This window comes from Gopherus flavomarginatus, chromosome 23, assembly GCF_025201925.1.
Source record: "Gopherus flavomarginatus isolate rGopFla2 chromosome 23, rGopFla2.mat.asm, whole genome shotgun sequence".
NCBI classification, from domain to species: Eukaryota; Metazoa; Chordata; order Testudines; family Testudinidae; genus Gopherus; species Gopherus flavomarginatus.
The window spans coordinates 17,610,454-17,637,528 of NC_066639.1; the positions used below are offsets into that span (position 1 = coordinate 17,610,454).

Consider the following 27,075-nt stretch of genomic DNA (forward strand, 5'->3'; position numbering starts at 1 on the left):
GCACAGCAAGATGTGTTGGACGGGCGCTCGTGGCTCTCTTAGGAGCCGTTCGCCCACGCTCTGCCAGTCAGAAACCTCGAGAGACCCTCCCTCGGGGTACCAAGGGCATTTAACCTCTATTACGTGGAGCAATTCCTCCACTTGTCGCTGCGATGCTGTCGTGCGACCGGTTACCTTGAGTAATTGAACCAGCTCTTTCGCATGAGCCTTCTGTTGCACGGATAAACCCCCCCCCATACTCACGAGGGAGTGCGAAGACGCACTGCGGTGCAGCACGGCTCGGCCAGCCGGTGGGTACGGAGGAGATGCGGGAAGGAACCAGACACAGACAGCTTGTTTGCTCAGCAAGGCGCCCCGTGGTCAGGCGTGGCAGCCCTTTTATTAGCTTCAGTTACAGCATTAGCGTGATTAACAGCCCTGTTTACTATCCTGCTATTGGTGGCCTTGGGCCTCTCCCCTTTCCTTCCTCCCATGCAAAGAGCAGAAGCGCAGCGCGTGTTGTGATTAGACAAAGGGCTTCGTAGGGAACAGTCACCTGCTGCCTTGCCAGCCAGGACCGATCCCCACAGCTGTGCAGGGGCAGGAAGGGGGGGGGAGCGTAACCCCCCCCAATCCAGTGGGGGCCCAGTTGTGTGGGGGAGGGGTCAGGAGGAGGAATTTAGGGTCGCGGGGGAGGGGTTGAAGCGAGAGGCCGTGTTGGGGAAGGGGCCGGGGGGAGCTAAGCCTCGCGAAGGCTTTTTCAGTTATTTAATATGTTTGTCCCTCGGCGCTCACCGTGGAGCGCCGAGTTCCCAACATGGCGGCGCCCTCACTACACACACTTATGACCACGTTCAATATGGCGGCGCCCAGCTGCCAACTTCCGGTGAGCGCCTACGTTCAATATGGCGGCGCCCGGCTGCCAACTTCCGGTGAGCGCCCACGTTCAATATGGCGGCGCCCAGCTGCCAAGTTCCGGTGAGTGCCCGCATTCAATATGGCGGCGCCCAGCTGCCAAGTTATGGTGAGGCCCGCATTCAATATGGCGGCGCCCAGTAGCCAACTTCCGGTGACGGTAACGAACATGGCACCGCCCTGAAAAAAATCGCTTCCGGTAAGGTAAAAAATGGCGGCTTCCATGTATTCACTTCCGTCTCTCCTTCCTCTTCCAAAATGGCGGCGCCCAATTTTCGCTCCGTTTTCCATTCCCGCCTTCCAACGTAGCGCCGCCCGGGGAGCCATTTCCGGTAAATATGGGCCCGTCCTAAGGCCGCAACCATCGACGGGTTAAGGGAGGGGGTGAGGCCGTTCGATGGCGGAGACAGAATAAGGGCTGAAGCCATTGGGGGGGATGGGCTGTACGGGGGGCAGGAAGGGACACGCCGGTCACCAGGGCGAATGGCCGCAGCCCTGTCTGAACCCCGGGGGACTAAACCCCGCGACAGACTTTCTGTTTATTTGAATATATGGGTCCCTCGGCGCCACCCGTCCAGCCCCGTGTTTCTAACATGGCGTCGCCCATCAGCACGTATTGCCCAGGAAGAGCCAGTTTAAAGATGGCGGCGCCCAGTTCCTCACTTCCGGTAAGGACCCACCGGAGGGGCTATCAAGATGGCGGCGCCCAGATCCTCACTTCCGGTAAGGAGCAGGCGGAGGGGCTACCAAGATGGCGGCGCCTCTCAAGCCACTGGTGTGATGAACTTCCGTAGTCAATATGGCGGCGCCCAGGAGGGAACCGCTTTCGCTCAGGTCATTGTTGGCTTCCGGTCAATGACTTCCGGTTCGGGTTCTGCCTTCCAACGTGGTGGCTCCCAGCAGCTGTTTCCGGTATCGCGCGCCAGCGTCCGGACGAGACCATCGTAAGGGTTAAATGGGGGGGTCTGGCTGGGGGGAGATGGGGTCACAGGGGAACAGGGCGGGGGTGAAGGGGGGTCTGGCTGGGGGGAGATGGGGTCACTGGGGAGCAGGACGGGGGGTGAGGGGGGTCTGGCTGGGGGGAGATGGGGTCACGGGGGAGCAGGGCAGGGGGTGAGGGGGGTCTGGCTGGGGGGAGATGGGGTCACAGGGGAACAGGGCGGGGGTGAAGGGGGGTCTGGCTGGGGGGAGATGGGGTCACTGGGGAGCAGGGCAGGGGGGTGAGGGGGGTCTGGCTGGGGGGAGATGGGGTCACGGGGGAGCAGGGCGGGGGGTGAGGGGGGTCTGGCTGGGGGGAGATGGGGTCACAGGGGAGCAGGGCAGGGGGGTGAGGGGGGTCTGGCTGGGGGGAGATGGGGTCACAGGGGAGCAGGGCAGGGGGGTGAGGGGGGTCTGGCTGGGGGGAGATGGGGTCACAGGGGAGCAGGGCAGGGGGGTGAGGGGCGTCTGGCTGGGGGGAGATGGGGTCACGGGGGAGCAGGGCAGGGGGGTGAGTGGGGTCTGGCTGAGGGGAGATGGGGTCACGGGGGAGCAGGGCAGGGGGGTGAGGGGGGTCTGGCTGGGGGGAGATGGGGTCACGGGGGAGCAGGGCAGGGGGTGAGGGGGGTCTGGCTGGAGGGAGATGGGGTCACGGGGGAGCAGGGCAGGGGGGTGAGGGGGGTCTGGCTGGGGGGAGATGGGGTCACGGGGGAGCAGGACAGGGGGTGAGGGGGGTCTGGCTGGGGGGAGATGGGGTCACAGGGGAGCAGGGCAGGGGTTGAGGGGGGTCTGGCTGGGGGGAGATGGGGTCACGGGGGAGCAGGACAGGGGGTGAGGGGGGTCTGGCTGGGGGGAGATGGGGTCACAGGGGGGCAGGTCAGGGGGTGAGGGGGGTCTGGCTGGGGGGAGATGGGGTCACGGGGGAGCAGGTCAGGGGGTGAGGGGGGTCTGGCTGGGGGGAGATGGGGTCACGGGGGAGCAGGGCAGGGGGGTGAGGGGGGTCTGGCTGGGGGGAGATGGGGTCACGGGGGAGCAGGACAGGGGGTGAGGGGGGTCTGGCTGGGGGGAGATGGGGTCACGGGGGAGCAGGGCAGGGGGTGAGGGGGGTCTGGCTGGGGGGAGATGGGGTCACGGGGGAGCAGGGCAGGGGGTGAGGGGGGTCTGACTGGGGGGAGATGGGGTCACGGGGGAGCAGGGCAGGGGGGTGAGGGGGGTCTGGCTGGGGGGAGATGGGGTCACGGGAGAGCAGGGCAGGGGGGTGAGGGGGGTCTGGCTGGGGGGAGATGGGGTCACGGGAGCAGCGCAGGGGGTGAGGGGGGTCTGGCTGGAGGGAGATGGGGTCACGGGGGAGCAGGGCAGGGGGTGAGGGGGGTCTGGCTGGGGGGAGATGGGGTCACGGGGGAGCAGGGCAGGGGGTGAGGGGGGTCTGGCTGGGGGGAGATGGGGTCACAGGGGAGCAGGGCAGGGGGTGAGGGGGGTCTGGCTGGGGGGAGATGGGGTCACAGGGGAGCAGGGCAGGGGGTGAGGGGGGTCTGGCTGGAGGGAGATGGGGTCACGGGGGAGCAGGGCAGGGGGTGAGGGGGGTCTGGCTGGGGGGAGATGGGGTCACGGGGGAGCAGGGCAGGGGGTGAGGGGGTCTGGCTGGAGGGAGATGGGGTCACGGGGGAGCAGGGCAGGGGGTGAGGGGGGTCTGGCTGTGGGGAGATGGGGTCACGGGGGAGCAGGGCAGGGGGTGGGGGGGTCTGGCTGGAGGGAGATGGGGTCACGGGGGAGCAGGGCAGGGGGTGGGGGGGTCTGGCTGGGGGGAGATGGGGTCACGGGGGAGCAGGGCAGGGGGGTGAGAGGGGTCTGGCTGGGGGGAGATGGGGTCACGGGGGAGCAGGGCAGGGGGTGAGGGGGGTCTGGCTGGGGGGAGATGGGGTCACGGGGGAGCAGGGCAGGGGGGTGAGGGGGGTCTGGCTGGGGGGAGATGGGGTCACGGGGGAGCAGGGCAGGGGGGTGAGGGGGGTCTGGCTGGGGGGAGATGGGGTCACGGGGGAGCAGGGCAGGGGGGTGAGGGGGGTCTGGCTGGGGGGAGATGGGGTCACGGGGGAGCAGGGCAGGGGGGTGAGGGGGGTCTGGCTGTGGGGAGATGGGGTCACGGAGCAGGGCAGGGGGGTGAGGGGGGGGTCTGGCTCAGGGGAGATGGGGTCACGGGGGAGCAGGGCAGGGGGTGAGGGGGTGTGGCTAGGGGGAGATGGGGTCACGGGGGAGCAGGGCAGGGGGGTGAGGGGGGTCTGGCTGGGGGGAGATGGGGTCACGGGGGAGCAGGACAGGGGGTGAGGGGGGTCTGACTGGGGGGAGATGGGGTCACGGGGGAGCAGGGCAGGGGGTGAGGGGGGTCTGGCTGGGGGGAGATGGGGTCACGGGGGAGCAGGACAGGGGGTGAGGGGGGTCTGGCTGGGGGGAGATGGGGTCACAGGGGAGCAGGGCAAGGGGGTGAGGGGGGTCTGGCTGGGGGGAGATGGGGTCACGGGGGAGCAGGGCAGGGAGTGAGCGGGGTCTGGCTGGGGGGAGATGGGGTCACGGGGGAGCAGGGCAGGGGGTGAGGGGGGTCTGCCTGGGGGGAGATGGGGTCACGGGGGAGCAGGGCAGGGGGTGGAGGGGTCTGGCTGGGGGGAGATGGGGTCACAGGGGAGCAGGGCAGGGGGTGAGGGGGGTCTGGCTGGCGGGAGATGGGGTCACAGGGGAGCAGGGCAGGGGGGTGAGGAGGGTCTAGCCGGGGGAGATGGGGTCACGGGGGTGTGGGGGGGTCAGGGGGGTCTAGCCAGGAGAGATGGGGTCATGGGGGAGCCGGAGGGGGTCTAGCTGGGGCAGATGGTGTCACGGGGGTGTGGGGCGCATCGGGGGCTCTAGCTCGGGGAGATAGGGTCACGGGGCTGTGGGGGGGTCAGGGGGGTCTAGCTGGGGTTGATGGGGTCACAGCGGGGTGGGGGCAGTGGGGGGTCTAGCTGGGGGAGATGGGGTCACGGGGGTGTGGGGGGGTCAGGGGGTCTAGCTGGGGGAGATGGGGTCACGGGGGTGTGGGGGGGTCAGGGGGGTCTAGCTGGGGGAGATGGGGTCACGGGGGTGTGGGGCACATCGGGGGCTCTAGCTTGGGGAGATGGGGGGGTTAGGGGGTTCTAGCTGGGGTAGATGGGGTCACGGGAGAGCGGCAGGGGCGAGGGGTCTTTCCAGGGGAGATGGGGTCACGGGAGAGTGGGGGGGTCAGGGGGGTCTAGCCGGGGTAGATGGGGTCACGGGGGAGTGGCAGAGCGAGGGGTCTTTCCAGGGGAGATGGGGGAGCGGGGGGGTCTAGCTGGGGTAGATGGGGTCACGGGGGAGCCGGAGGGGTCGGGGGGGTCTAGCCGGGGTAGATGGGGTCACAGGGGAGCGGGGGGGATCAGAGGGGTCTAGCCGGGGTAGATGGGGTCACGGGGTAGCGGCGGGGGCGAGGGGGGTCTAGCTGGGGGAGATGGGGTCATGGGGGAGCGGGGGGGTCGGGGGGTCTAGCCGGGGTAGATGGGGTCACAGGGGAGCGGGGGGGTCAGAGGGGTCTAGCCGGGGTAGATGGGGTCACAGGGGAGCGGGGGGGTCAGAGGGGTCTAGCCGGGGTAGATGGGGTCACGGGGTAGCGGCGGGGGCGAGGGGGGTCTAGCTGGGGGAGATGGGGTCATGGGAGAGCGGGGGGGTCGGGGGGTCTAGCCGGGGTAGATGGGGTCACAGGGGAGCCGGAGGGGTCGGGGGGGTCTAGCTGGGGTAGATGGGGTCACGGGGGAGCGGCGGGGGCGAGGGGTCTTTCCAGGGGAGATGGGGTCACGGGGGAGCGGGGGGGTCGGGGGGTCTAGCCGGGGTAGATGGGGTCACAGGGGAGCGTGGGGCAAGGGGGGGTCTAGCTGAAGTGAGGCGGGGGAGCAACTCAGGGCACAGGGTCCCGCAGCCTCTCACATCCCCCCGCCACTATCTCTGTCTCTAGGGCAGGAGCAGGCCCCAGGAGGGGGGCGCCGTCCGGCCAAGACTTGGGACTGTCTGAACCCCCCCTCGGAGGACCCCGCGCCCCATGAGCCTGCCGGGGCCCCCCCCCGCCCCCCTGGGGCTGGCCCGGATCCCCGGCGCCCCCTACGAGGTGCTGGTGCTGCAGGAGGGCTACAGCCAGGCGCTCCCGGACGGCTCCACGCGGGCCGACGGCTCCGTCACGCTGCTGCGGGGGCCCCGGCTCACCCTGGTGGACACGGGGGGGCCCTGGGGGCGGGAGCGGCTGCTGGGGCTGCTGGCGGCCCAGGGGGTGGCCCCGGGGGACGTCTCCCACGTGGTCTGCACCCACGGCCACTCCGACCACGCCGGCAACCTCAACCTCTTCCCCGCCGCCACGCTGCTGGTGGGCTTCGACCTCAGCCGGGGCGAGGGGCTCTACCTGCCCCACGGCCTGGGGGGCGGCGCCCCCTACGCCATCCACCCCGGTCACGTGGAGGTGCTGCCCACGCCCGGCCACACGGCCGCCCACACCAGCGTGCTGGTGCGGGGCACGGCCCTGGGCACGGTGCTGGTGGCCGGGGACCTGTTCAAGCGGGAGCGGGACGAGGGCGCCTGGCAGGCGCTCAGCGAGGACCCCGCCCGGCAGGAGCAGAGCCGCCGGCAGGCGCTGGCGCTGGCCGACGTGGTGATCCCCGGCCACGGGCCCCCCTTCCGCGTGCTGCGGGCGGGGGGCAGCCCCAGGGGGGAGACGCCCCCTGGGCCCCACTGAGCTGGAAATAAACCCAGATTGGCCACCCCAGCGCTGCCTCTTAGGGGGTCATTTCACAGTGACGGCACCCCGAAACGCAGCCAGTGGGGAGTGGGGGAGACAGAGCCAGGCACCCCGAGACGTGCCCCCAGGGCCTCCGCAGCGGGGGGGCTGCCACGCCCAGCCCCGATCGGCAGGGGAGGCCTAGGAGCAGCAGCACGTGCCCAGAGGGCAGCCATGGGAGCGGCTCTGGGGGTTCACCCCACAGGCAGGCCAGGCCCCTTTATGGCTTAATGGCCCTGTCTGTGTCACAGATACAGCCAGAGAGAATGGGGGACTGAACCCCGTTACGGACAGGCACCCCACTCCAGAGCTGGGCGCATCTTGGAACTAGGATGCGTAACCGGCCGCCCCGCCCCAGAGGTGGCCGCGTCCCAGCACTGGGCGAGGGGTCCCTGGGTAACCGGCCGCCTCACCCTACAGGTGGCCACATCTCAGCACTGGGTAACAGGTCCCTGGGTTACCGGCCACCCCACCCCAGAGCTGGCTGCATCTCGGCACCGGGCGAGGGGTCCCTGTGTACCCGGCCGCCCTGCCCCACAGCTGGCTGCATCTCGGCACCGGGCGAGGGGTCCCTGTGTACCCGGCCACCCTGCCCCAGAGGTGGCCACATCTCAGTGCCGGGCGAGGGGTCCCCGTATCTCTGGCCACCTGGCCACCCCACCCCAGAGGTGGCTGCATCTCAGCGCCAGGCGAGAGGTCCCTGTGTCACCGGCCGCCCCGCCCCAGAGGTGGGAGTATCTCAGCACTGGGCGAGGGGTCCCTGGGTAACCAGCCGCCCCGCCCCAGAGGTGGCTGCATCTCAGCGCCAGGCGAGAGGTCCCTGTGTCACCGGCCGCCCCGCCCCAGAGGTGGCTGCATCTCAGCGCCAGGCGAGGGGTCCCTGTGTCACCGGCCGCCCCGCCCCAGAGGTGGCTGCATCTCAGCACTGGGCGAGGGGTCCCTGGGTAACCAGCTGCCCCGCCCCAGAGGTGGCTGCATCTCAGCGCCGGACGAGGGGTCCCTGAGTAACCGGTCGCCCTGCCCCAAGGGTGGCTGCATCTTGGTGCCAGGCAAGGGGTCCTTGTGTCATTGGCCACTCTGCCCCAGAGGTAGCTGCATCTTGGCACCAGGTGAGGGGGTCCCTGGGTAACTGGCTGCCCCGCCCCAGAGGTGGGAGCATCTCAGCGCTGGGCAAGGGGTCCCTAGGTAAGCAGCCGCCCCGCCCCCAGAGATGGCCGCATTTCGGCACCAGGTGAGGTTTCCCTGTGTCCCCGTCTGCTCCGCTCCAGAGGTGGCTGCATCCCAGCGCTGGGCGAGGGGTCTCTGGGTAACCGGCCGCCCCACCCTAGAGGTGGCTGCATCTCAGCTCTGGGTAATGGGTGCCTGGGTTACCGGCCGCCCCGCCCCAGAGGTGGCCACATCTCAGCGCCGGGCGAGGGGTCCCTGGCCTCCCCACCCCAGAAGTGGCCGCATCTCAGCACCAGGTGAGGGGTCTCTGTGTTCCCGGCCACCCCGCCCCAGAGGTGGGCACATCTCAGCGCCGAGCGAGGGGTCCCCGGCCACCCCGCCCCAGAGGTGGGCACATCTCAGCACCAGGTGAGGGGTCGCCGGCTGCCCCGCCCCAGAGGTGGCTGCATCTCGGCACCAGGTGAGGGGTCCCTGTGTCCCCAGCCATCCCAGAGGTGGGCACATCTCAGTGCCGGGCGAGGGGTCCCCGACCGCCCCACCCCAGAGGTGGCTGCATCTCAGCACCAGGTGAGGGGTCCCTGTGTCCCCAGCTGCCCCGCCCCAGAGGTGGCCGCATCTCAGCACCAGGCGAGAGGTCCCTGTGTCCCCGGCCGCCCCGCCCCGCCCCAGAGGTGGGCACATCTCAGCGCCGGGCGAGGGGTCCCCGGCCGCCCCGCCCCAGAGGTGGGCACATCTCAGCGCCGGGCGAGGGGTCCCCGGCCGCCCCGCCCCAGAGGTGGGCACATCTCAGCGCCGGGCGAGGGGTCCCCGGCCGCCCCGCCCCAGAGGTGGGCACATCTCAGCGCCGGGCGAGGGGTCCCCGGCCGCCCCGCCCCAGAGGTGGGCGCATCTCAGCGCCGGGCGAGGGGTCCCCGGCCGCCCCGCCCCAGAGGTGGGCGCTGTCTGCGCCTGGCCGGGGGGTTCTCAGGCGGAGGCGCTGCGCGGGCTACGTGTGTCACTGCTGACAGCGCCGATCGATGCCCTGAGCTATTAATGACCCTTGTGATGGTTTATGGCTCCAGGACACGGGCGCCTGGCACCGTCTGGCACCACCCACGCCCCCTGCGTGAGGGATCCCAGCCCCACATCACTGCACGGGGGGGGGAGTCAGGGCCCTGCACCCCCAGCTCCTGCGATGCACCGGGACACTCAGGAGGCCTGTAACATGGAAGGTTTATTAGACAGGAACAGACCCCAGCCCGGGGGACCCCTCTGCTTCCCCGACCAGCCCCCCACTGAACCCCCCGTCCAGCGTCTCCCCCAGCCCCTCCTTGCTCAGGTGTCTCCTCAAGTGATGTCACCCCCCTGCTCTCCCCACACCAGTGCAGCCAGGCCCAGGAAAACTCCCCCGTGACACTCCCAGCCCAATCCGCCCCCCCTCCCTGCTCCGGCTGGGGGACTGGGAGCCAAGACTCCTGGGTTCTCTCCCCAGCTCTGGCAGGGGAGTGGGGGCTGGTGGGTCAGAGCAGGGGGACTGGGAGCCAGGACTCCTGGGTTCTCTCCCTGGCTCTGGGAGGGGAGTGGGGGCTGGTGGGTCAGAGCAGGAGGGGCTGGGAGCCAGGACGCCTGGGTTCTCTCCCCAGCTCTGGGAGGGGAGTGGGGGCTGGAGGGTCAGAGCAGGGGGGCTGGGAGCCAGGACTCCTGGGTTCTCTCCCTGGCTCTGGGAGGGGAGTGGAGGCTGGTGGGTCAGAGCAGGGGGGCTGGGAGCCAGGACTCCTGGGTTCTCTCCCTGGCTCTGGGAGGGGAGTGGGGGCTGGTGGGTCAGAGCAGGGGGGCTGGGAGCCAGGATTCCTGGGTTCTCTCCCTGGCTCTGGGAGGGGAGTGGGGGCTGGTGGGTCAGAGCAGGGGGGCTGGGAGCCAGGACTCCTGGGTTCTCTCCCTCCATCGCCGGTGGCCTTGGCGCTGGGGTGGGGTGATGCGATAGCAGGAATGTGGCCGCTAACCCCATGACGTCTCCTTTGCCCTGGGGCGTCCCCGGGCACGTGGCCACTCTGCCCTGAACCGAGAGCTGGGCCCGGAGCTCCAGGGGCCGGCTGGGGGGGGCGGTACACAAGCCACCCGTGATGCTGGAGTCCCAGCATCCCATCCCCACTCCTGAGACCCTACAATAACAGCCCCCCCATCCCCGGGACCCTACGCTGCCCACTCTGCGCAGCCCGGCCTCTGACCGCAATGAGACCCTACAATAACACCCCACCCCGAGGGACCCTACGCTGCCCACTCTGCCCAGCCCGGCCTCTGACCGCAATGAGACCCTACAATAACACCCCACCCCGAGGGACCCTACGCTGCCCACTCTGCGCAGCCCGGCCTCTTACCACAATGAGACCCTACAATAACGCCCAGCGTTCTCTTACCACAATGAGACCCTACAATAACACCCCGCCCCAAGGGACCCTATGCTGCCCAGTCTGCCCAGCCTGGCCTCTGACCGCAATGAGACCCTACAATAACAACCCCCCCCCCCAAGGGACCTACGCTGCCCAGTGTGCCCAGCCCGGCCTCTTACCGCAATGAGACCCTACAATAACACCCCGTCCCGAGGGACCCTACACTGCCTAGTCTGCCCCGCCCAGCCTCTTACCGCAATGAGACCCTACAATAACACCGCACCCCGAGGGACCCTACGCTGCCCACTCTGCCGAGCCCAGCCTCTTACCGCAATGAGGCCCTACAATAACACCCCGCCCCAAGGGACCCTACGCTGTCCAGTCTGCCCAGCCCGGACTCTTACCGCAGTGAGACCCTACAATAACAACCCCCCCCAAGGGACCCTACGCTGCCCAGCCTGGCCTCATACCGCAATGAGACCCTACAATAACACCTCGCCCCGAGGGACCCTACGCTGCCCAGTCTGCCCAGCCTGGCCTCTTACCGCAATCAGACCCTACAATAACACCCCGTCCCGAGGGACCCTACACTGCCCAGTCTGCCCAGCCCGGCCTCTTACCGCAATGAGACCCTACAATAACACCCCCCCTCCCGAGGGACCCTACGCTGCCCAGTCTGCCCAGCCTGGCCTCTGACCGCAATGAGACCCTACAATAACAACCCCCTCCCGAGGGACCCTACGCTGCCCAGTTTGCCCCGCCCAGCCTCTGACCGCAATGAGACCCTACAATAACACCCCACCCTGGGGGACCCTACGCTGCCCAGCCCAGCCTCTTACCGCAATGAGACCCTACAATAACAACCCTACACCCGATGGATCCTACGCTGCCCAGTCTGCCCAGCCCAGCCTCTTACTGCAGTGAGACCCTACAATAACACCCCACCCCGAGGGACCCTACGCTGCCCACTCTGCCCAGCCTGGCCTCTTACCACAGTGAGACCCTACAATAACACCCCACCCCGAGGGACCCTACGCTGCCCAGCCCGGCCTCTTACCGCAATGAGACCCTACAATAACAACCCTACAACCGATGGACCCTACGATGCCCAGTCTGCCCAGCCCGGTCTCTTACCACAATGAGACCCTACAATAACACCCCGCCCCGAGGGACCCTACGCTGTCCAGTCTGCCCAGCCCGGCCTCTGACCGCAATGAGACCCTACAATAACACCCCGCCCCGAGGGATCCTACGCTGCCCACTCTGCCCCCCCCCGGCCTCTGACCGCAATGAGACCCTACAATAACACCCCGCCCCGAGGGATCCTACGTTGCCCAGTCTCCCCAGCCTGGCCTCCTACCACAATGAGACCCTACAATAACAACCCCCTCCTGAGGGACCCTACGCTGCCCAGTCTGCCCAGCCTGGCCTCATACCGCAATGCGACCCTACAATAACACCCCCCCATGCTAACAAACACCCTCAGTGCAAACCCCTCCTCCCCAGCTGTGACCCTCCGCTCACCCCAGGCTGGGTGCCAGGCGTCTGTGCCCTGGGAGCAAGCTCCAGCGGGCGTGGCGGGAGGCGTGGCTGCCCAGGGCACCCCCCCGGGGTATAACCCCCAGGCCCTGCCGCCCCCCCGCCAGTGGGCACGATGTGCACAGGGAAGTGCTCCCGGGTGGTGGGCGTGGGGCTCTGGCCCCTGGCCCTGACCTGCACCATCTGTAACCTGCTGCTCTGCTTCCCCGACTGGGACACCCGTACGTGCAGGGCGGGGGCCGGCTGCTCCCCCCCCGAGGTGCTGCAACAGGGGGGCCTCGTCGGGGGCGGCGCCATGGTGAGCCCGGGGCTGGGGGGGCTGGAGGAGGGGAGGGGGGCTGGGCCCCCCCCACTGACTCTCTCTCTCCCCAGATTCTGATCCCAGCGATCCACATCCAGGCGACCGGCCGGCAGGGCTGCTGCGGGAACCGCTGTGGGGTGAGTGACACCCTGTAGCCCCCCAAGCCCCCCCCAGTCTCTCCCCACCGCTGGGAGCTGAGGCTCTTCCCCCGTCCCCAACAGGGTCTTTGCTCCCATGCTCCTCCGATGGCACTAGCCGCATCGGATCCCCAGCACTAACGGGGTCCCCCCTCCCCCAGATGTTCCTGTCCATCCTCTTCGCCCTGGTGGGGGTGGCCGGCTCTGTCTACGCCGTGAGCGTCTCCGCCCTGGGGCTGGTGAACGGGCCCCTGTGCCAGGTGCAGGAGGCCAACGGCAGCCTCAGTACATGGGCACAGCCCTTCCGCAGCACCCACGAGGAGCTCAGGTGGGACGGCAGGGGCAGCGGGGCGGGGGGCACCGGCACAGCCAGGGGGCTGTGGGGCGGGGGGCACCGGCAGAGCCAGGGGGCTGTGGGGCAGGGGGAAGTGGCAGAGCCAGGGGGCGGCGGGGCGGGGGGCACTGGCAGAGCCAGGGGGCGGCGGGGCGGGGGGAAGCGGCAGAGCCAGGGGGTGGCAGGGCAGGGGGCATCTGGCAGAGCCAGGGGGCCGGTGGCTCAGGGTCGAAGGGCTCTGGCAGAGCTGGGGTACAGCGGGTCGGGGTTCGGGGGCACCAGGCCCGGGGGCACCTGGCCAGCCCCTCTCTGTCCGTGCAGCGAGCAGAGCTACCTGTTCAACACCTCGACGTGGGACGCGTGTGTGAACCCGCCCGGCGTGATCCGGTTCAACGTGATCCTCTTCTCCCTGGTGCTGGTAGCGGCGCTGATGGAGCTGCTGCTCTGCAGGGTGCAGGTGCTGAACGGCCTCTTCGGCTGCCTCTGCGGGACCTGCAACAAGAAACAGGACAGGGGCCCCAAGGTCAGACCCCACAGCCGAGCCGGCCCCGCGCCCCACCCCAGAGCCAGCCGCATCTCCGCACCGGCGACAGATCCCTGTACAAACAGCCCGTGCCCCACCCCATAGCCAGCCCCATCTCCGCACCGGCGACGGGTCCCTGTACAAACAGCCCGTGCCCCACCCCAGAGCCAGCTGCATCTCCGCACCCACGACAGCTCCCTGTACAAACAGCCCACGCCCCACCCCATAGCCAGCCCCATCTCCGCACTGGCGACGGGTCCCTGTACAAACAGCCCGCGCCCCACCCCAGAGCCAGCCGCATCTCCGCACCAGCGACAGGTCCCTGTACAAACAGCCCGCGCCCCACCCCAGAGCCAGCCCCATCTCCGCACCGGCGACGGGTCCCTGTACAAACAGCCCGTGCCCCACCCCAGAGCCAGCCGCATCTCCGCACCCACGACAGCTCCCTGTACAAACAGCCCACGCCCCACCCCATAGCCAGCCCCATCTCCGCACTGGCGACGGGTCCCTGTACAAACAGCCCGCGCCCCACCCCAGAGACAGCCCCATCTCCGCTCCGGCGACGGGTCCCTGTACAAACAGCCCGTGCCCCACCCCAGAGCCAGCCCCATCTCCGCACCCACGACAGCTCCCTGCACAAACAGCCCACGCCCCACCCCAGAGCCAGCCGCATCTCCGCACCAGCGACAGGTCCCTGTACAAACAGCCCGCGCCCCACCCCAGAGCCAGCCGCATCTCCGCACAGATGACGGGTCCCTGTACAAACAGCCCGCGCCCCACCCCAGAGCCAGCCGCATCTCCGCACAGACGACAGATCCCTGTACAAACAGCCCGCGCCCCACCCCAGAGCCAGCCGCATCTCCGCACCGGCGACGAGTCCCTGTACAAACAGCCCGCGCCCCACCCCAGAGCCAGCCGCATCTCCGCACAGACGACAGGTCCCTGTACAAACAGCATGCGCCCCACCCCAGAGCCAGCCGCATCTCCGCACAGACGACAGGTCCTGTACAAAGAGCCCGCACCCCACCCCAGAGCCAGCCGCATCTCCGCACCGGCGACAGATCCCTGTACAAACAGCCCGCGCCCCACTCCAGAGCCAGCCGCATCTCCGCACAGACGACGGGTCCCTGTACAAACAACATGCGCCCCACCCCAGAGCCAGCCGCATCTCCGCACAGACGACAGGTCCTGTAGAAACAACATGCGCCCCACCCCAGAGCCAGCCGCATCTGCGCACACACGACGGGTCCTGTACAAACAGCCCGCACCCCACCCCAGAGCCAGCTGCATCTCCGCACAGACGACGACGGGTCCCTGTACAAACAGCCCGTGCCCCAACCCAGAGCCAGCCGCATCTCTGCACAGACGACGGGTCCCTGTACAAAGAGCCCGCGCCCCACCCCAGAGCCAGCTGCATCTCCGCACAGACGACGACGGGTCCCTGTACAAACAGCCCGTGCCCCAACCCAGAGCCAGCCGCATCTCTGCACCGGCGACAGGTCCCTGTACAAACAGCACGCGCCCCACCCCAGAGCCAGCCGCATCTCCGCACAGACGACGGGTCCCTGTACAAACAGACCCCCCCCACCCCAGAGCCAGCTGCATCTCCGCACAGACGACGACGGGTCCCTGTACAAACAGCCCGCGCCCCACCCCAGAGCCAGCCGCATCTCCGCACCGGCGACGGGTCCCTGTACAAACAGCCCGCGCCCCACCCCAGACCCAGCTGCATCTCCGTACATACGACAGGTCCCTGTACAAACAGCCCGTGCCCCACCCCAGAGCCAGCCGCATCTCCGTACAGACGACAGGTCCCTGTACAAACAGCCCGCGCCCCACCCCAGAGCCAGCCGCATCTCCGCACAGACGACGGGTCCCTGTACAAACAGCCCGCGCCCCACCCCAGAGCCAGCCGCATCTCCGCACAGACGACGGGTCCCTGTACAAACAGCCCGCGCCCCACCCCAGAGCCAGCCGCATCTCCGCACAGACGACGGGTCCCTGTACAAACAGCCCGCGCCCCACCCCAGAGCCAGCTGCATCTCCGCACAGACGACGACGGGTCCCTGTACAAACAGCCCGCGCCCCACCCCAGAGCCAGCCGCATCTCCGCACCGGCGACAGATCCCTGTACAAACAGCACGCGCCCCACCCCAGAGCCAGCCGCATCTCCGCACCGGCGACGGGTCCCTGTACAAACAGCCCGTGCCCCACCCCAGAGCCAGCCACATCTCTGCACCGGCGACGGGTCCCTGTACAAACAGCCCGCGCCCCACCCCAGAGCCAGCTGCATCTCCGCACCGGCGACAGATCCCTGTACAAACAGCCCGCGCCCCACCCCAGAGCCAGCTGCATCTCCGCACAGACGACGAGTCCCTGTACAAACAGCCTGCGCCCCACCCCAGAGCCAGCCGCATGTCCGCACCGGCGACGGATCCCTGTACAAACAGCCTGCGCCCCACCCCAGAGCCAGCCGCATCTCCGCACCGGCGACAGATCCCTGTACAAACAGCCTGCGCCCCACCCCAGAGCCAGCCGCATCTCCGCACCGGCGACGGATCCCTGTACAAACAGCATGCGCCCCACCCCAGAGCCAGCCGCATCTCCGCACAGACGACGGGTCCCTGTACAAACAGCCCGCACCCCACCCCAGAGCCAGCCGCATCTCCGCACCGGCGACAGATCCCTGTACAAACAGCCTGCGCCCCACCCCAGAGCCAGCCGCATCTCCGCACAGACAACAGGTCCCTGTACAAACAGACCCTCCCCACCCCAGAGCCAGCCGCATCTCCGCACCGGCGACAGATCCCTGTACAAACAGCCCGCGCCCCACTCCAGAGCCAGCCGCATCTCCGCACCGGCGACAGATCCCTGTACAAACAGCCTGCGCCCCACCCCAGAGCCAGCCGCATCTCCGCACAGACGACAGGTCCCTGTACAAACAGACCCTCCCCACCCCAGAGCCAGTCGCATCTCCGCACCGGCGACAGATCCCTGTACAAACAGCCTGCGCCCCACCCCAGAGCCAGCCGCATCTCCGCACAGACGACGAGTCCCTGTACAAACAGACCCCCCCCACTCCAGAGCCAGCCGCATCTCCGCACCGGCGAGGGGTCCCTGTACAAACAGCCTGCGCCCCACCCCAGAGCCAGCCGCATCTCCGCACCGACGACAGATCCCTGTACAAACAGCACGCGCCCCACCCCAGAGCCAGCCGCATCTCCGCACAGACGACGGGTCCCTGTACAAACAGCACGCGCCCCACCCCAGAGCCAGCCGCATCTCCGCACAGACGACGGGTCCCTGTACAAACAGCACGCGCCCCACCCCAGAGCCAGCCGCATCTCCACTCCGGCGACGGGTCCCTGTACAAACAGACCCCCCCCACCCCAGAGCCAGCCGCATCTCCGCACCGGCGATGGATCCCTGTACAAACAGACCGTCCCCCCCCACCCCAGAGCCAGCCGCATCTCCGCACCGGCGAGGGCTCCCTGTACAAACAGCCTGCGCCCCACCCCAGAGCCAGCCGCATTTCCACGCCACGGGAGGGAGGGGGGGGGAAGAGGCTCCATAGGGTCTCCCTGGGGAGAATTTACCCCCTTTGTTCCCTGTTTCCAGCAAACCCAGCACTGAGCCGAACAGCCACCAGCGTGACCTGAGGAGCCGCGCCACAACCGCCCACCCCCTCCGGACCCCTCCCTGCCTGTCACGCCCAGGAACCCAGGCATCCGGGACCAGCTCTGCCTGGGATCACGGGGACACAGAGCTTACAGACAGCAGCGCTCGTGCAACGCACCAAGCACCCCCCCACCCCGTGTCACCAGCCACCCTGAATAAACCCGAGGGGCCGTGGGGAACTCCGCGGGGGGCGGAGCTGGGAACTGCGGCCTCTGTTCTGGACAAACCTCCACCTGTCTCATTGTCTGGGATTGTCACAGGGAATCGGGGCTGGGGGGCTCCCCAAACGCATCCGAGCCACGACACTGCCTGCTGTTCTACGCCTCCCCCGCCCCCCAAAGTCTGGGGGGCCCCTCACTCCCGACCCACAGCTCCCTGGGACTCCATCTCTGCCCTCCCCCCGGCTCTGCTGGTGCCCCTCACTCCCGACTCGTAGCCCCTGCCGGTGCCCCTCACTCCCGACTCATAGCCCCTGCCCCCCTAGCCCTGCCGGTGCCCCTCACTCCCACCCCACAGCCCCTACCCCCCCAGCCCTGGGCTCTGCCCCCCCAGCTCCGCGGGCACTGGTGCCCGCAGCCCCCCTGTGACATGGGGCAGGAAGTCAGACTCTGATCAGCTGTTCACTGCTGTGGTTTGGCCACTGGCTCACACTGCAGGGGCGGAGTGCAAACGTTCTCAGCCCGTTTCTCTCCCTGGAGCCCCCCAGGGAGTCACAGCTGCCAGAGGCCCCCCCAGAGGGTAGGTGACCAGTCCTCAGGCCAGGCCCCCAGCAGAGGAGGGCTCCGTCTGTGGGGACTCCTGGGCCCTCACACTCTGCTGGGGCTGATGGTGGGTGTGGGGTGGTTTAGTGCTGGGGGTGGGGAGTGATGAGCTGGGCTGAGATCAGACAGACTCATTCCACACATGCACCACGGAGCAACTTCCGTCATGGGCCCAGAACGGAGCTGGCGCCCCCCAGAGGGGACAGGCCCCTGCCCCATTCCCCACCCCCTGAGCCAGCCAGTCCCTGCCCTGGGGCCGGGTGGGAGCTGGCACCCCCCAGAGGGGACAGGCCTCGCCCCTCAAACCCCATGACTTTAGCTGCTGTTATTACAGGAAGCCGTTTTATCTGTCCAGCTCACCAGAAAATAGCAGCAGGAAGTTCCCAAGATACAGCCTAGATTGTGACATGAGCCATCCAGCTCGCTGCTCTGACCCCACCAGCCCCCACTCCCCTCCCAGAGTCAGGGAGAGAACCCAGGAGTCCTAGCTCCCAGCCCCCCTGCTCTAACCACTAGCCCCCACTCCTCTCCCAGAGCCAGGGAGAGAACCGAGGAGTCCTGGCTCCCAGCCCGCTGCTCTGACCACCAGCCCCCACTCCCATCCCAGAGCAGGGGAGAGAACCCAGGAGTCCTGGCTTCCAGTCCAGCTTCTCGCCCATAAAACCAATTTGTAACCAGGCTCCTCCTTGAGTGGTTTCAGCTGGGCTAAGGGTAGGGCACACCTGGACATCACCCCCCCACCCCATGGGAAATGTCCTTATAAGGAGTGGGAGAGGGGCCCTGCTTTACCTTAAGTGGGTGGGGCCGGGGGGCTATAAAAGGCCAGTCCCAAGGAAGGGGGCTATAAGACAGACTGAAGGTAGGAGTTGTGAGGGAGCAATTCCCAGCTCATTGGTGGGCTGGCAGGGGCTGTGGGGTGGGAGTGAGGGGCACTGGCAGAGCTGGCCTGGGCTAGCGGGGGCTGTGGGTCAGGAGTGAGGGGCACTGGCAGGGCTGGGGGAGCCCAGGGCTGGGCTAGCGGGGGCTGTGGGTCGGGAGTGAGGGGCACAGGCAGGGCTGGGGGAGCCCAGGGCTGGGCTAGCGGGGGCTGGCGGTCGGGAGTGAGGGGCACAGGCGGGGCTGGCTAGCGGGGGCTGTGGGTTGGGAGTGAGGGGCACAGGCAGGGCTGGGCTAGCGGGGGCTGTGGGTCAGGAGTGAGGGGCACAGGCAGGGCTGGGCTAGCGGGGACCGTGGGTCGGGAGTGAGGGGCACTGGCAGGGCTGGGGGAGCCCAGGGCTGGGCTAGCGGGGGCCGTGGGTCGGGAGTGAGGGGCACAGGCAGGGCTGGGCTAGTGGGGGCCGGGAGTGAGGGGCACAGGCAGGGCTGGGCTAGCGGGGGCCGGGGGTCGGGAGTGAGGGGCACAGGCAGGGCTGGGCTAGCGGGGGCCGGGGGTTGGGAGTGAGGGGCACAGGCAGGGCTGGGCTAGCGGGGGCCGGGAGTGAGGGGCACAGGCAGGGCTGGGCTAGCGGGGGCTGGGGGTCGGGAGTGAGGGGCACAGGCAGGGCTGGGCTAGCGGGGGCCGGGAGTGAGGGGCACAGGCAGGGCTGAGCTAGCGGGGGCCGGGGGTCGGGAGTGAGGGGCACAGGCAGGGCTGGGCTAGCGGGGGCCGGGAGTGAGGGGCACAGGCAGGGCTGGGCTAGCGGGGGCCGGGAGTGAGGGGCACAGGCAGGGCTGGGCTAGCGGGGGCCGGGAGTGAGGGGCACAGGCAGGGCTGGGCTAGCGGGGGCCGGGAGTGAGGGGCACAGGCAGGGCTGGGCTAGCGGGGGCCGGGAGTGAGGGGCACAGGCAGGGCTGAGCTAGCGGGGGCCGGGGGCCGGGAGTGAGGGGCACAGGCAGGGCTGAGCTAGCGGGGGCCGGGGGCCGGGAGTGAGGGGCACAGGCAGGGCTGGGCTAGCGGGGGCCGGGAGTGAGGGGCACAGGCAGGGCTGGGCTAGCGGGGGCCGGGAGTGAGGGGCACAGGCAGGGCTGGGCTAGCGGGGGCCGGGAGTGAGGGGCACAGGCAGGGCTGGGCTAGCGGGGGCCGGGAGTGAGGGGCACAGGCAGGGCTGGGCTAGCGGGGGCCGGGAGTGAGGGGCACAGGCAGGGCTGGGCTAGCGGGGGCCGGGAGTGAGGGGCACAGGCAGGGCTGGGCTAGCGGGGGCCGGGAGTGAGGGGCACAGGCAGGGCTGGGCTAGCGGGGGCCGGGAGTGAGGGGCACAGGCAGGGCTGGGCTAGCGGGGGCCGGGAGTGAGGGGCACAGGCAGGGCTGGGCTAGCGGGGGCCGGGAGTGAGGGGCACAGGCAGGGCTGGGCTAGCGGGGGCCGGGAGTGAGGGGCACAGGCAGGGCTGGGCTAGCGGGGGTCGGGAGTGAGGGGCACAGGCAGGGCTGGGCTAGCGGGGGCCGTGGGTCAGGAGTGAGGGGCACCCCAGCTCTAACACGCTCTGTGCCCCCCAGCTCCCGCTGCCCAGACCCCGTGACATGGCTGAGGACCCAGATGGCAGCAGGGCCCCTCTACTGCCAGGCACTGCAGAGTCCCCTGTGCACCCTGCCCTGAACTGTAAGTGTGGGGGCCCCTGGGGGCTCCTGGTGGGGGGGGGGGGCAGGGGCTCGCTGACCTCCACCCTTCCCCCTCGCCTGCCCCTAACCTTGGTGTGTCTCTTCCAGTCCTGGGGAAGGTGGTGGTCTCGGCGCTGCCCATTGCCAGCATCGTCATTGGTGAGTGTCCGGTGCTGATCTGACCCTGTGTGGGGGCCCCCGTGGGCAGGGGCTGGCCTGGGCACTGACCTCCCTCTTCCCCCCATGCCAGGAGCCCTGTACCTGGGCCAGTGCCCCGGCCAGCACCTCCTGCCCTATTACCTACTGGTGGGGGGCAGCACGGTCCTGCTGTTCCTGCTGCTCAGCTGCCTGCCCTGTGGTGATGGGACGGACCCCCCCCAGCTGAGCCCCGGTGCCCGCGGCTGGAGGGCGCTTTTCCTGCTCTTTCTCTTCGCGTGGTTCATTGCTGGTGAGCGCCCCCTGGTACCCCTCCTTTATCCCAGGGAGGGGCTGAGCCCCGCCTGGCTCCCACTGCCCCCCTTCCCCAAGGGCTGTGCTACTTGGCTTTAAGGCTAGGGCCCTGGCTCCCCACGCCCTGCCTTGGGGCAGGGCGTGGGGGATTAGCTGGGGAGGGTCTCTGTGCCCCCTTTGGGTTGGTCCTCTTCCCCCTGGCTGGGTTTGCCCCTTCCTGACCTGGCATCGGCTCCCTTTGGCTGCATTTGGGGTAGGGTGACAGGACTGGGGTGGGGGGGTAATAGTAGCCCATATGAGACCCCCAAATGGGGGCTATCCCTATAAAATTGGGACATCTGGTCACCCTAATTTGGGGCCCCCTCCCCAGCCAGCCTTGACCTCTGACCTCCAGTCTCTTCCCCCCACCAGGTAATGTCTGGGTCTACTCCATCTACCCCCCAGAGTACAAGGACCCCCACGATCCGAAGTTCTGCCACCAACTCCTCTACCTCTTTGCCTTCTGGGTCACCACGTTGGTGTACGTGGGGCTGGGGGTCACGCTGCTGGCTGCTCTCGGCATCCTGGGCTGCCTGCTGCTGCTGCGGGCGCGGCTGCCCTGGCTGCAGCGGGGAGACGGGTACCCCTAGCTGGGGCTGGGGGGGAGGAGACAGAGGGGGGTTAATAAAGACCTGAACCACGGCTGGTGAGCGGAGTCATCCTTGTCTGTGGGGCACCTCCCGTCAGCCCCCTGGAGTGTCTATGCCTCAGCCAGACTCCCAGGATCCCCTAAGGCAGAGCCCTTGGAGCCAGACCCGTGCTTGGGTAGCAGCTATGGGGGTTCTCCTGCCTCCCCCGCCTCAGGGCAGTGGGGTCCAGGTAGGGCTGCCTGCTGTGGCCCGAAGTGGGGTAAGCTAGACCCTTCCTGTGGGTATCCTCCTCCAGGCTTGGGGAGCTGCTGGGGGGGAGGATGGGGGCCCCTCCTCAGCCTGAGGGAGTGGGCAGCCCTGTGGACTCCCTTGAGCTCTGACAAGGGGCCTGCCCTAGGGCTGTGGGCTTCAGCCGGGGGGAGGCTAGAAAGGGGAAGGTTGTTAGTTTATGGGGGGCCTATAGCAGTGTGGGGCTGGGAAAAGAGGGCTGTGGGACCCCAAAGCTACTGTCCCACAGGGGCACAAGCTTCCCCTCCCCATGGTACAGCAGAGAAGGTGACCTTGACCTGCCTCCCCCAAGGGGATGGGGGACCCCTGAGAGAGATGGGGGGGGAAGGAGCTTGGCTGGTCCCTGTCATGCTGGGAGCAGGCTCCCATCACCTGCTGAGGCAACTGCCTGGTTTAGGGGTGGGTGTTGAATGCCCCCCCCTTTAGGGAGACTCCCATGAGCCCCTGGGGCAGGTGCCCCCTCACACCCCTGCTTAGCTAGACTCCCATGAGCCCCTGGGGCAGGTGCTTCCCCCCCTTAGCGAGACTCCCATGAGCCCCTGGGCCAGGTGCCCCCCTCCCCCAGTGAGACTCCTATGAGCCCCTGGGGCAGGTGGTTTCCCTCCCTTAGCGAGACTCCCATGAGCCCCTGGGGCAGGTACCACGCCCGCTGCCGCTTAGCTAGACTCCCATGAGCCCCTGGGGCAGGTACCACGCCCGCTGCCGCTTAGCTAGACTCCCATGAGCCCCTGGGGCAGGTGCCCCCCTCCCCCAGTGAGACTCCCATGAGCCCCTGGGGCAGGTGCTTTCCCCCCCCTAGCTAGACTCCCATGAGCCCCTGGGGCAGGTGCCCCACACCCCGCCCCCTTAGCGAGACTCCCATGAGCCCCTGGGGCAGGTGCTTTCCCCCCCCCTTAGCTAGACTCCCATGAGCCCCCGGGGCAGGTGCCCCACACCCCGCCCCCTTAGCTAGACTCCCATGAGCCCCCGGGGCAGGTGCCCCACACCCCGCCCCCTTAGCGAGACTCCCATCAGCCCCTGCGGCGCGCGGCCGTTGGCCTGGGCTCCCATCAGCCCCTGCGCTGGGCGGTCACGCGCGCGGGGGCGTCTCCCGCGGCGCCTTCGGCAGCACCTGCCTCATGAATATTTATCAGCTTATTCCAACGGGCGGCCGGGGGCGAGGAAGCGGAAGTGGCTCAGCCCTCAGACCCCGCCCCCCGGCCTCACGCGAAGCGGCCTGGGCCAATGGCAGCGCGGGGCGCGAGCGGGCGGGGACGGACAGCGCCGCGGGCCAATGGGCGGGCTGAGGGGCGGGGATAAGAGGGGGCGGGGCGGGCCGTCAGCTGACGGCGGGGAGGGGAGCGGCTGGTGCTGCGCTGAGATGGTGAGTGGGGACCGCACTGCACGTGGGGCGGTCCCCCCCTTGCACGGCGCCGGAAAGAGCCCCTCCCCTCCCCTCCCGGGGCCTGGACCCCCCCATTGCACAATGCTGGGGAGAGCCCCTCCCCTCCCCTCCCCTCCGGGGGCCGGGACCCCCCCATTGCACAATGCTGGGGAGAGCCCCTCCCCTCCCCTCCCCTCCGGGGGCCGGGACCCCCCCATTGCACAATGCTGGGGAGAGCCCCTCCCCTCCCCTCCCCTCCGGGGGCCTGGAGCCCCCAGTGCACGGAGCTGGGGAGGGGCGGGAGAGCCTCCCCCCGGGGCCTGGAGCCCCCCATTGCACGGAGCTGGGGAGGGGCGGGAGAGCCTCCCCCCGGGGCCTGGAGCCCCCCATTGCACGGAGCTGGGGAGGGGCGGGAGAGCCCCCCCCGGGGCCTGGAGCCCCCCATTGCACGGAGCTGGGGAGGGGCGGGAGAGCCCCCCCCCGGGGCCTGGAGCCCCCCATTGCACGGAGCTGGGGAGGGGCGGGAGAGCCTCCCCCCGGGGCCTGGAGCCCCCCATTGCACGGAGCTGGGGAGGGGCGGGAGAGCCTCCCCCCGGGGCCTGGAGCCCCCCATTGCACGGAGCTGGGGAGGGGCGGGAGAGCCTCCCCCCGGGGCCTGGAGCCCCCCATTGCACGGAGCTGGGGAGGGGCGGGAGAGCCTCCCCCCGGGGCCTGGAGCCCCCCATTGCACGGAGCTGGGGAGGGGCGGGAGAGCCTCCCCCCGGGGCCTGGAGCCCCCCATTGCACGGAGCTGGGGAGGGGCGGGAGAGCCTCCCCCGGGGCCTGGAGCCCCCCATTGCACGGAGCTGGGGAGGGGCGGGAGAGCCTCCCCCCGGGGCCTGGAGCCCCCCATTGCACGGAGCTGGGGAGGGGTGGGAGAGCCCCCCCCCGGGGCCTGGAGCCCCCCATTGCACGGAGCTGGGGAGGGGCGGGAGAGCCTCCCCCCGGGGCCTGGAGCCCCCCATTGCACGGAGCTGGGGAGGGGCGGGAGAGCCTCCCCCCGGGGCCTGGAGCCCCCCATTGCACGGAGCTGGGGAGGGGCGGGAGAGCCTCCCCCCGGGGCCTGGAGCCCCCCATTGCACGGAGCTGGGGAGGGGCGGGAGAGCCTCCCCCCGGGGCCTGGAGCCCCCCATTGCACGGAGCTGGGGAGGGGCGGGAGAGCCTCCCCCCGGGGCCTGGAGCCCCCCATTGCACGGAGCTGGGGAGGGGCGGGAGAGCCTCCCCCCGGGGCCTGGAGCCCCCCATTGCACGGAGCTGGGGAGGGGCGGGAGAGCCTCCCCCCGGGGCCTGGAGCCCCCCATTGCACGGAGCTGGGGAGGGGCGGGAGAGCCTCCCCCGGGGCCTGGAGCCCCCCATTGCACGGAGCTGGGGAGGGGCGGGAGAGCCTCCCCCCGGGGCCTGGAGCCCCCCATTGCACGGAGCTGGGGAGGGGCGGGAGAGCCTCCCCCCGGAGCCTCGACCCCCCCATTGCACGGAGCTGGGGAGGGGCGGGAGAGCTCTCCCGGAGCTTGGACCCCTCCATTGCACGGAGCTGGGGAGGGGCGTGGTGGTTCTTGGCCTGTTATCTGGGGGTCTGGTAATGAACCACAGGGCCCATTTACCTGTGTGGGGCTGGGTGGGGAGGGGATTTTCCATCATGGACCCGATTTCTATCTAGGCCAGATTCCTGCTGGCAGGACCTGCTGTCCCGGGACCCAGAATGGCAGGTGGCCCTGGTCTGGGTCCCAGGAGCCCTGACTAGTGGGTCTCAGGTCCCTATGGGAGCTAGGAACCCACCTCTGGGCCGGTCCCCTCACGCCTCTGCCCCACACGCCTGCTCTGACCTCCCCTCCCACCTCTCCAGACCACGGCGCTGACCCAGGGGCTGGAGCGGATCCCCGACCAGCTGGGCTACCTGGTGATCTGCGATGGAGCCGTGCTGGCGGTGAGTGCAGGGGGCAGGCAGGACTCCTGGGTTTTCTCGCAAGCTCTGGGAGGGCAGTGGGGGCTGGTGGTCAGAGCAGGGGGGGCTGGGAGCCAGGACTCCTGGGTTCTCTCCCCGACTCTGGGAGGGGAGTGGGGGCTGGTGGGTCAGAGCAGGGGGGCTGGTGGCCAGGACTCCTGGGTTCTCTCCCCGGCTCTAGAGGGGAATGGGGGCTGGTGGGTTAGACCAGGGAGGGTGGGAGCCAGGACTCCTGGGTTCTCTCCCCGGCTCGGGGAGGGGAGTGGGGGCTGGTGGGTCAGAGCAGGGGGGGCTGGGAGCCAGGACTCCTGGGTTCTCTCCCCAGTTCGGGGAGGGGAGTGGGGGCTGGTGGCCAGGACTCCTGGGTTCTCTCCCCGGCTCTGGGAGGGGAGTGGGGGCTGGTGGATTAGAGCTGGGGGGCTGGGGTTTCTATAGTCAGTTGTGCTGCTGACCCACTGTGTGAATCTGAGGGTTGGGCAGAGGCAGGGGGGGTTCCTTACTCTCTAACCCCTGGCTCCCCCCTCCCCTGCTGAGCAGTCGGCCGGTGACCTGGAGAATGCCGAGCACACGGCCGGGGTGATATCGGAGCTGGTGGCCACAGCCTGCGGCTTCCGGCTCCAGCGTAGCCCCGACCCCCCGTTCAAACGCCTCTCAGGTGAGCCCTGGGGGGGGGTGCGAAGGTGCTTGGGAGGGAGTTACTGTGGCTAGGCAGGGGGCAGAGGTGCTGGCATGGGCGGGAGGGGGTGGGGGGCTGGTGCTATAGGCCCTGTGTCCCAGGCCTTCTCCTGTTCCCAGCTCCCTGTCAGTGACCCATGAGGATGAGTGATACAGCCTCTGCGCCCCCAAGGCGTCTCTTTCCCCCCCGTCTCCGAGACTGACCCACTACAGAGACTTCCCATGGGGCCACGCTCCCCGTCCGCCTCCCATCGACCCCTGTGGGGGAGAGGAGTCTCACTCGATCTCCCGTGAGCCTCTGGGGTAGCAGTGGCGGGTCTCTCCCCACCCCTAGCAGGGGGTCTCATGCCAAACTCTCTCCCCCCCAGTGGTGTTCGGGGAACACACTTTCCTGGTGACTGTCTCCGGCCAGAAGATCTTCGTGGTGAAGCGACAGAAGCACTTGCGGGAGCCGGTCGCTGTCTGAGCCGCGGGGACGGGTTCCACGCGCCAGTGTGGCTGGGTGAAATGGGGGGAGGGCTCCCCTTGAATTCCTGACCTGGCCCTGGCTTGACCTGTGGGGGTGTCACGGGCTGGTTGGGTACCCCGCCCCCAGCTTTCCCCTGGCAGCACCTGCCCCCCATGGCTGCCTGAATGAAGCCTCTGCACCTGCTAGGACTAGCTGGGTGGGGTCCCCCACTTCACCAGGGTCCCCTGCTGGGGCAGGAGGGCTCCAGAAATGCCCCCTGCAAACACCCCCAGCCGGTGGTGACAGGAGGGGAGGCTGCAGTGGCATCTGTGGGACTTTCTGGAGATTTGGGGTGAGGGGAAATCTGCTCTGGCCAGGGGCCTCCCTGTAACTGTTCAGAGAATAAAGTGTCTTTCCTAGCTGGTCTGGGGGGTTTCCTTCCTTGGGGGCACGGGGGGGGGGTGTGGGGGCCCTACCCCCCATGCTCCAGGAGAGCCCTTGAGATGCTGTGGGTCACTGCTGCACCCTTTCCCTCTGCAGCTACAGCCTGCGTGGGTCACGGGGGGTAGCTCCCCCCAGCTCGCAGGGATGGCTCAGGCTCCCTGCACATGCAGCCAGTGGTGGTGGGTCGTTCCCACTCAGAGTGACAGACTCCGGCAGCACTGTTCTGTGGGGGCCGGCTCCCTGCAGGTTCTGGCAGCGCTGTTCCCACAGGGGCCGGCTCCCTGCCCTTGGAGCAAGCGGCTCAGGCTCTGGCAGCACTGTTCCCATGGGGGCCGGCTCCCTGCCCTTGGAGCGACTGGCTCAGGCTCCCAGCAGGCTCTGGCAGCGCTGTTCCTACGGGGGCCGGCTCCCTGCTCTTGGAGCGACTGGCTCAGGCTCTGGCAGCGCTGTTCCCACGGGGGCTGGCTCCCTGCCCTTGGAGCGACTGGCCCAGGCTCTGGGCAGGTTCTGGCAGCGCTGTTCCCACGGGGGCCGGCTCCCTGCCCTTGGAGCGAGCGGCGCAGGCTCTGGCAGCGCTGTTCCCACGGGGGCCGGCTCCCTGCCCTTGGAGCGAGCGGCGCAGGCTCTGGCAGCGCTGTTCCCTCGGGGGCCGGCTCCCTGCCCTCAGAGCGACTGGCTCAGGCTCTGGGCAGGCTCTGGCAGCGCTGTTCCCACAGGGGCCGGCTCCCTGCCCTTGG

At 69.2% G+C, this 27,075-nt stretch overlaps 5 protein-coding genes and 1 long non-coding RNA gene across 20 annotated transcripts; 5 read left to right on the forward strand and 1 right to left on the reverse strand.

The window, feature by feature from the left end:
• Positions 1–1,591: 1,591 nt before the first annotated feature.
• MBLAC1 (metallo-beta-lactamase domain containing 1) lies at positions 1,592–6,664 on the forward strand. The gene is made up of 2 exons (XM_050933660.1): positions 1,592–1,838; positions 5,867–6,664. Exon 2 carries the CDS (start codon positions 5,951–5,953, stop codon positions 6,632–6,634), a length of 684 nt encoding a protein of 227 aa, XP_050789617.1. The 5' UTR covers positions 1,592–1,838; positions 5,867–5,950; the 3' UTR covers positions 6,635–6,664.
• A 93-nt stretch (positions 6,665–6,757) lies between these two features.
• On the forward strand, positions 6,758–13,172 carry LOC127039785 (transmembrane 4 L6 family member 5-like). 14 transcript variants are annotated; one of them, XM_050933648.1, is made up of 6 exons: positions 6,758–7,276; positions 8,390–8,449; positions 8,515–8,618; positions 12,124–12,189; positions 12,351–12,517; positions 12,845–13,172. In XM_050933648.1, exons 1-6 carry the CDS (start codon positions 7,009–7,011, stop codon positions 13,149–13,151), a joined length of 972 nt encoding a protein of 323 aa, XP_050789605.1. In that variant the 5' UTR covers positions 6,758–7,008; the 3' UTR covers positions 13,152–13,172. The 14 variants fall into 14 exon arrangements, 13 of the variants coding, with proteins under 13 accessions (XP_050789605.1, XP_050789606.1, XP_050789607.1 ...); XM_050933649.1 differs by having other exon boundaries at positions 8,567–8,670; XM_050933650.1 differs by lacking the exon at positions 8,515–8,618 and adding an exon at positions 8,619–8,722.
• Positions 9,909–11,746, reverse strand: LOC127039787 (uncharacterized). Its single transcript, XR_007771322.1, has 3 exons — positions 11,649–11,746; positions 10,496–10,611; positions 9,909–10,234 (listed from the first exon to the last, which is right to left on the reverse strand). It is a non-coding gene; the product is annotated as an uncharacterized LOC127039787 (long non-coding RNA).
• A 20-nt stretch (positions 13,173–13,192) lies between the features above and the next one.
• Positions 13,193–16,679, forward strand: LOC127039769 (uncharacterized). Its single transcript, XM_050933627.1, has 7 exons — positions 13,193–13,550; positions 13,737–13,984; positions 14,796–15,232; positions 15,357–15,790; positions 15,914–15,975; positions 16,037–16,146; positions 16,665–16,679. Exons 2-7 carry the CDS (start codon positions 13,792–13,794, stop codon positions 16,677–16,679), a joined length of 1,251 nt encoding a protein of 416 aa, XP_050789584.1. The 5' UTR covers positions 13,193–13,550; positions 13,737–13,791.
• Positions 16,680–17,274: 595 nt separating this feature from the next.
• Positions 17,275–21,319, forward strand: LOC127039701 (transmembrane protein 272-like). 2 transcript variants are annotated; one of them, XM_050933548.1, is made up of 5 exons: positions 17,275–17,462; positions 19,973–20,061; positions 20,169–20,219; positions 20,311–20,508; positions 20,922–21,319. In XM_050933548.1, the coding sequence occupies exons 2-5, from the start codon at positions 19,983–19,985 to the stop codon at positions 21,137–21,139; spliced, it is 546 nt and encodes a 181-aa protein (XP_050789505.1). In that variant the 5' UTR covers positions 17,275–17,462; positions 19,973–19,982; the 3' UTR covers positions 21,140–21,319. The 2 variants fall into 2 exon arrangements, with proteins under 2 accessions (XP_050789505.1, XP_050789504.1); XM_050933547.1 differs by having other exon boundaries at positions 19,959–20,061; positions 20,922–21,317.
• Positions 21,320–22,735: 1,416 nt separating this feature from the next.
• On the forward strand, positions 22,736–26,313 carry LAMTOR4 (late endosomal/lysosomal adaptor, MAPK and MTOR activator 4). The gene is made up of 4 exons (XM_050933251.1): positions 22,736–22,790; positions 24,673–24,753; positions 25,309–25,426; positions 25,815–26,313. The coding sequence occupies exons 1-4, from the start codon at positions 22,788–22,790 to the stop codon at positions 25,910–25,912; spliced, it is 300 nt and encodes a 99-aa protein (XP_050789208.1). The 5' UTR covers positions 22,736–22,787; the 3' UTR covers positions 25,913–26,313.
• The last annotated feature ends 762 nt before the right edge of the window (positions 26,314–27,075 follow it).

What these genes read in the sequence shown, in the direction of transcription:
- LOC127039769 (XM_050933627.1), top strand. Translation starts at nt 13,792, where the DNA reads ATGACGGGTCCCTGTACAAACAGCCCGCGCCCCACCCCAGAGCCAGCC. An exon ending in CATCTCCGCACAGACGACAG is followed by an intron (nt 13,985 to 14,795) that starts GTCCCTGTACAA and finishes TACATACGACAG; the next exon opens with GTCCCTGTACAAACAGCCCG. An exon ending in CATCTCCGCACCGGCGACGG is followed by an intron (nt 15,233 to 15,356) that starts GTCCCTGTACAA and finishes CACCGGCGACAG; the next exon opens with ATCCCTGTACAAACAGCCCG.
- MBLAC1 (XM_050933660.1), top strand. Translation starts at nt 5,951, where the DNA reads ATGAGCCTGCCGGGGCCCCCCCCCGCCCCCCTGGGGCTGGCCCGGATC.
- LAMTOR4 (XM_050933251.1), top strand. An exon ending in GCGATGGAGCCGTGCTGGCG is followed by an intron (nt 24,754 to 25,308) that starts GTGAGTGCAGGG and finishes CCTGCTGAGCAG; the next exon opens with TCGGCCGGTGACCTGGAGAA. An exon ending in CCCGTTCAAACGCCTCTCAG is followed by an intron (nt 25,427 to 25,814) that starts GTGAGCCCTGGG and finishes TCTCCCCCCCAG; the next exon opens with TGGTGTTCGGGGAACACACT.
- LOC127039785 (XM_050933648.1), top strand. Translation starts at nt 7,009, where the DNA reads ATGCGTAACCGGCCGCCCCGCCCCAGAGGTGGCCGCGTCCCAGCACTG. An exon ending in GCTGCGGGAACCGCTGTGGG is followed by an intron (nt 12,190 to 12,350) that starts GTGAGTGACACC and finishes CCCCTCCCCCAG; the next exon opens with ATGTTCCTGTCCATCCTCTT. An exon ending in AGCACCCACGAGGAGCTCAG is followed by an intron (nt 12,518 to 12,844) that starts GTGGGACGGCAG and finishes CTGTCCGTGCAG; the next exon opens with CGAGCAGAGCTACCTGTTCA.
- LOC127039701 (XM_050933548.1), top strand. Translation starts at nt 19,983, where the DNA reads ATGGCTGAGGACCCAGATGGCAGCAGGGCCCCTCTACTGCCAGGCACT. An exon ending in TGTGCACCCTGCCCTGAACT is followed by an intron (nt 20,062 to 20,168) that starts GTAAGTGTGGGG and finishes TGTCTCTTCCAG; the next exon opens with TCCTGGGGAAGGTGGTGGTC. An exon ending in CATTGCCAGCATCGTCATTG is followed by an intron (nt 20,220 to 20,310) that starts GTGAGTGTCCGG and finishes CCCCCATGCCAG; the next exon opens with GAGCCCTGTACCTGGGCCAG.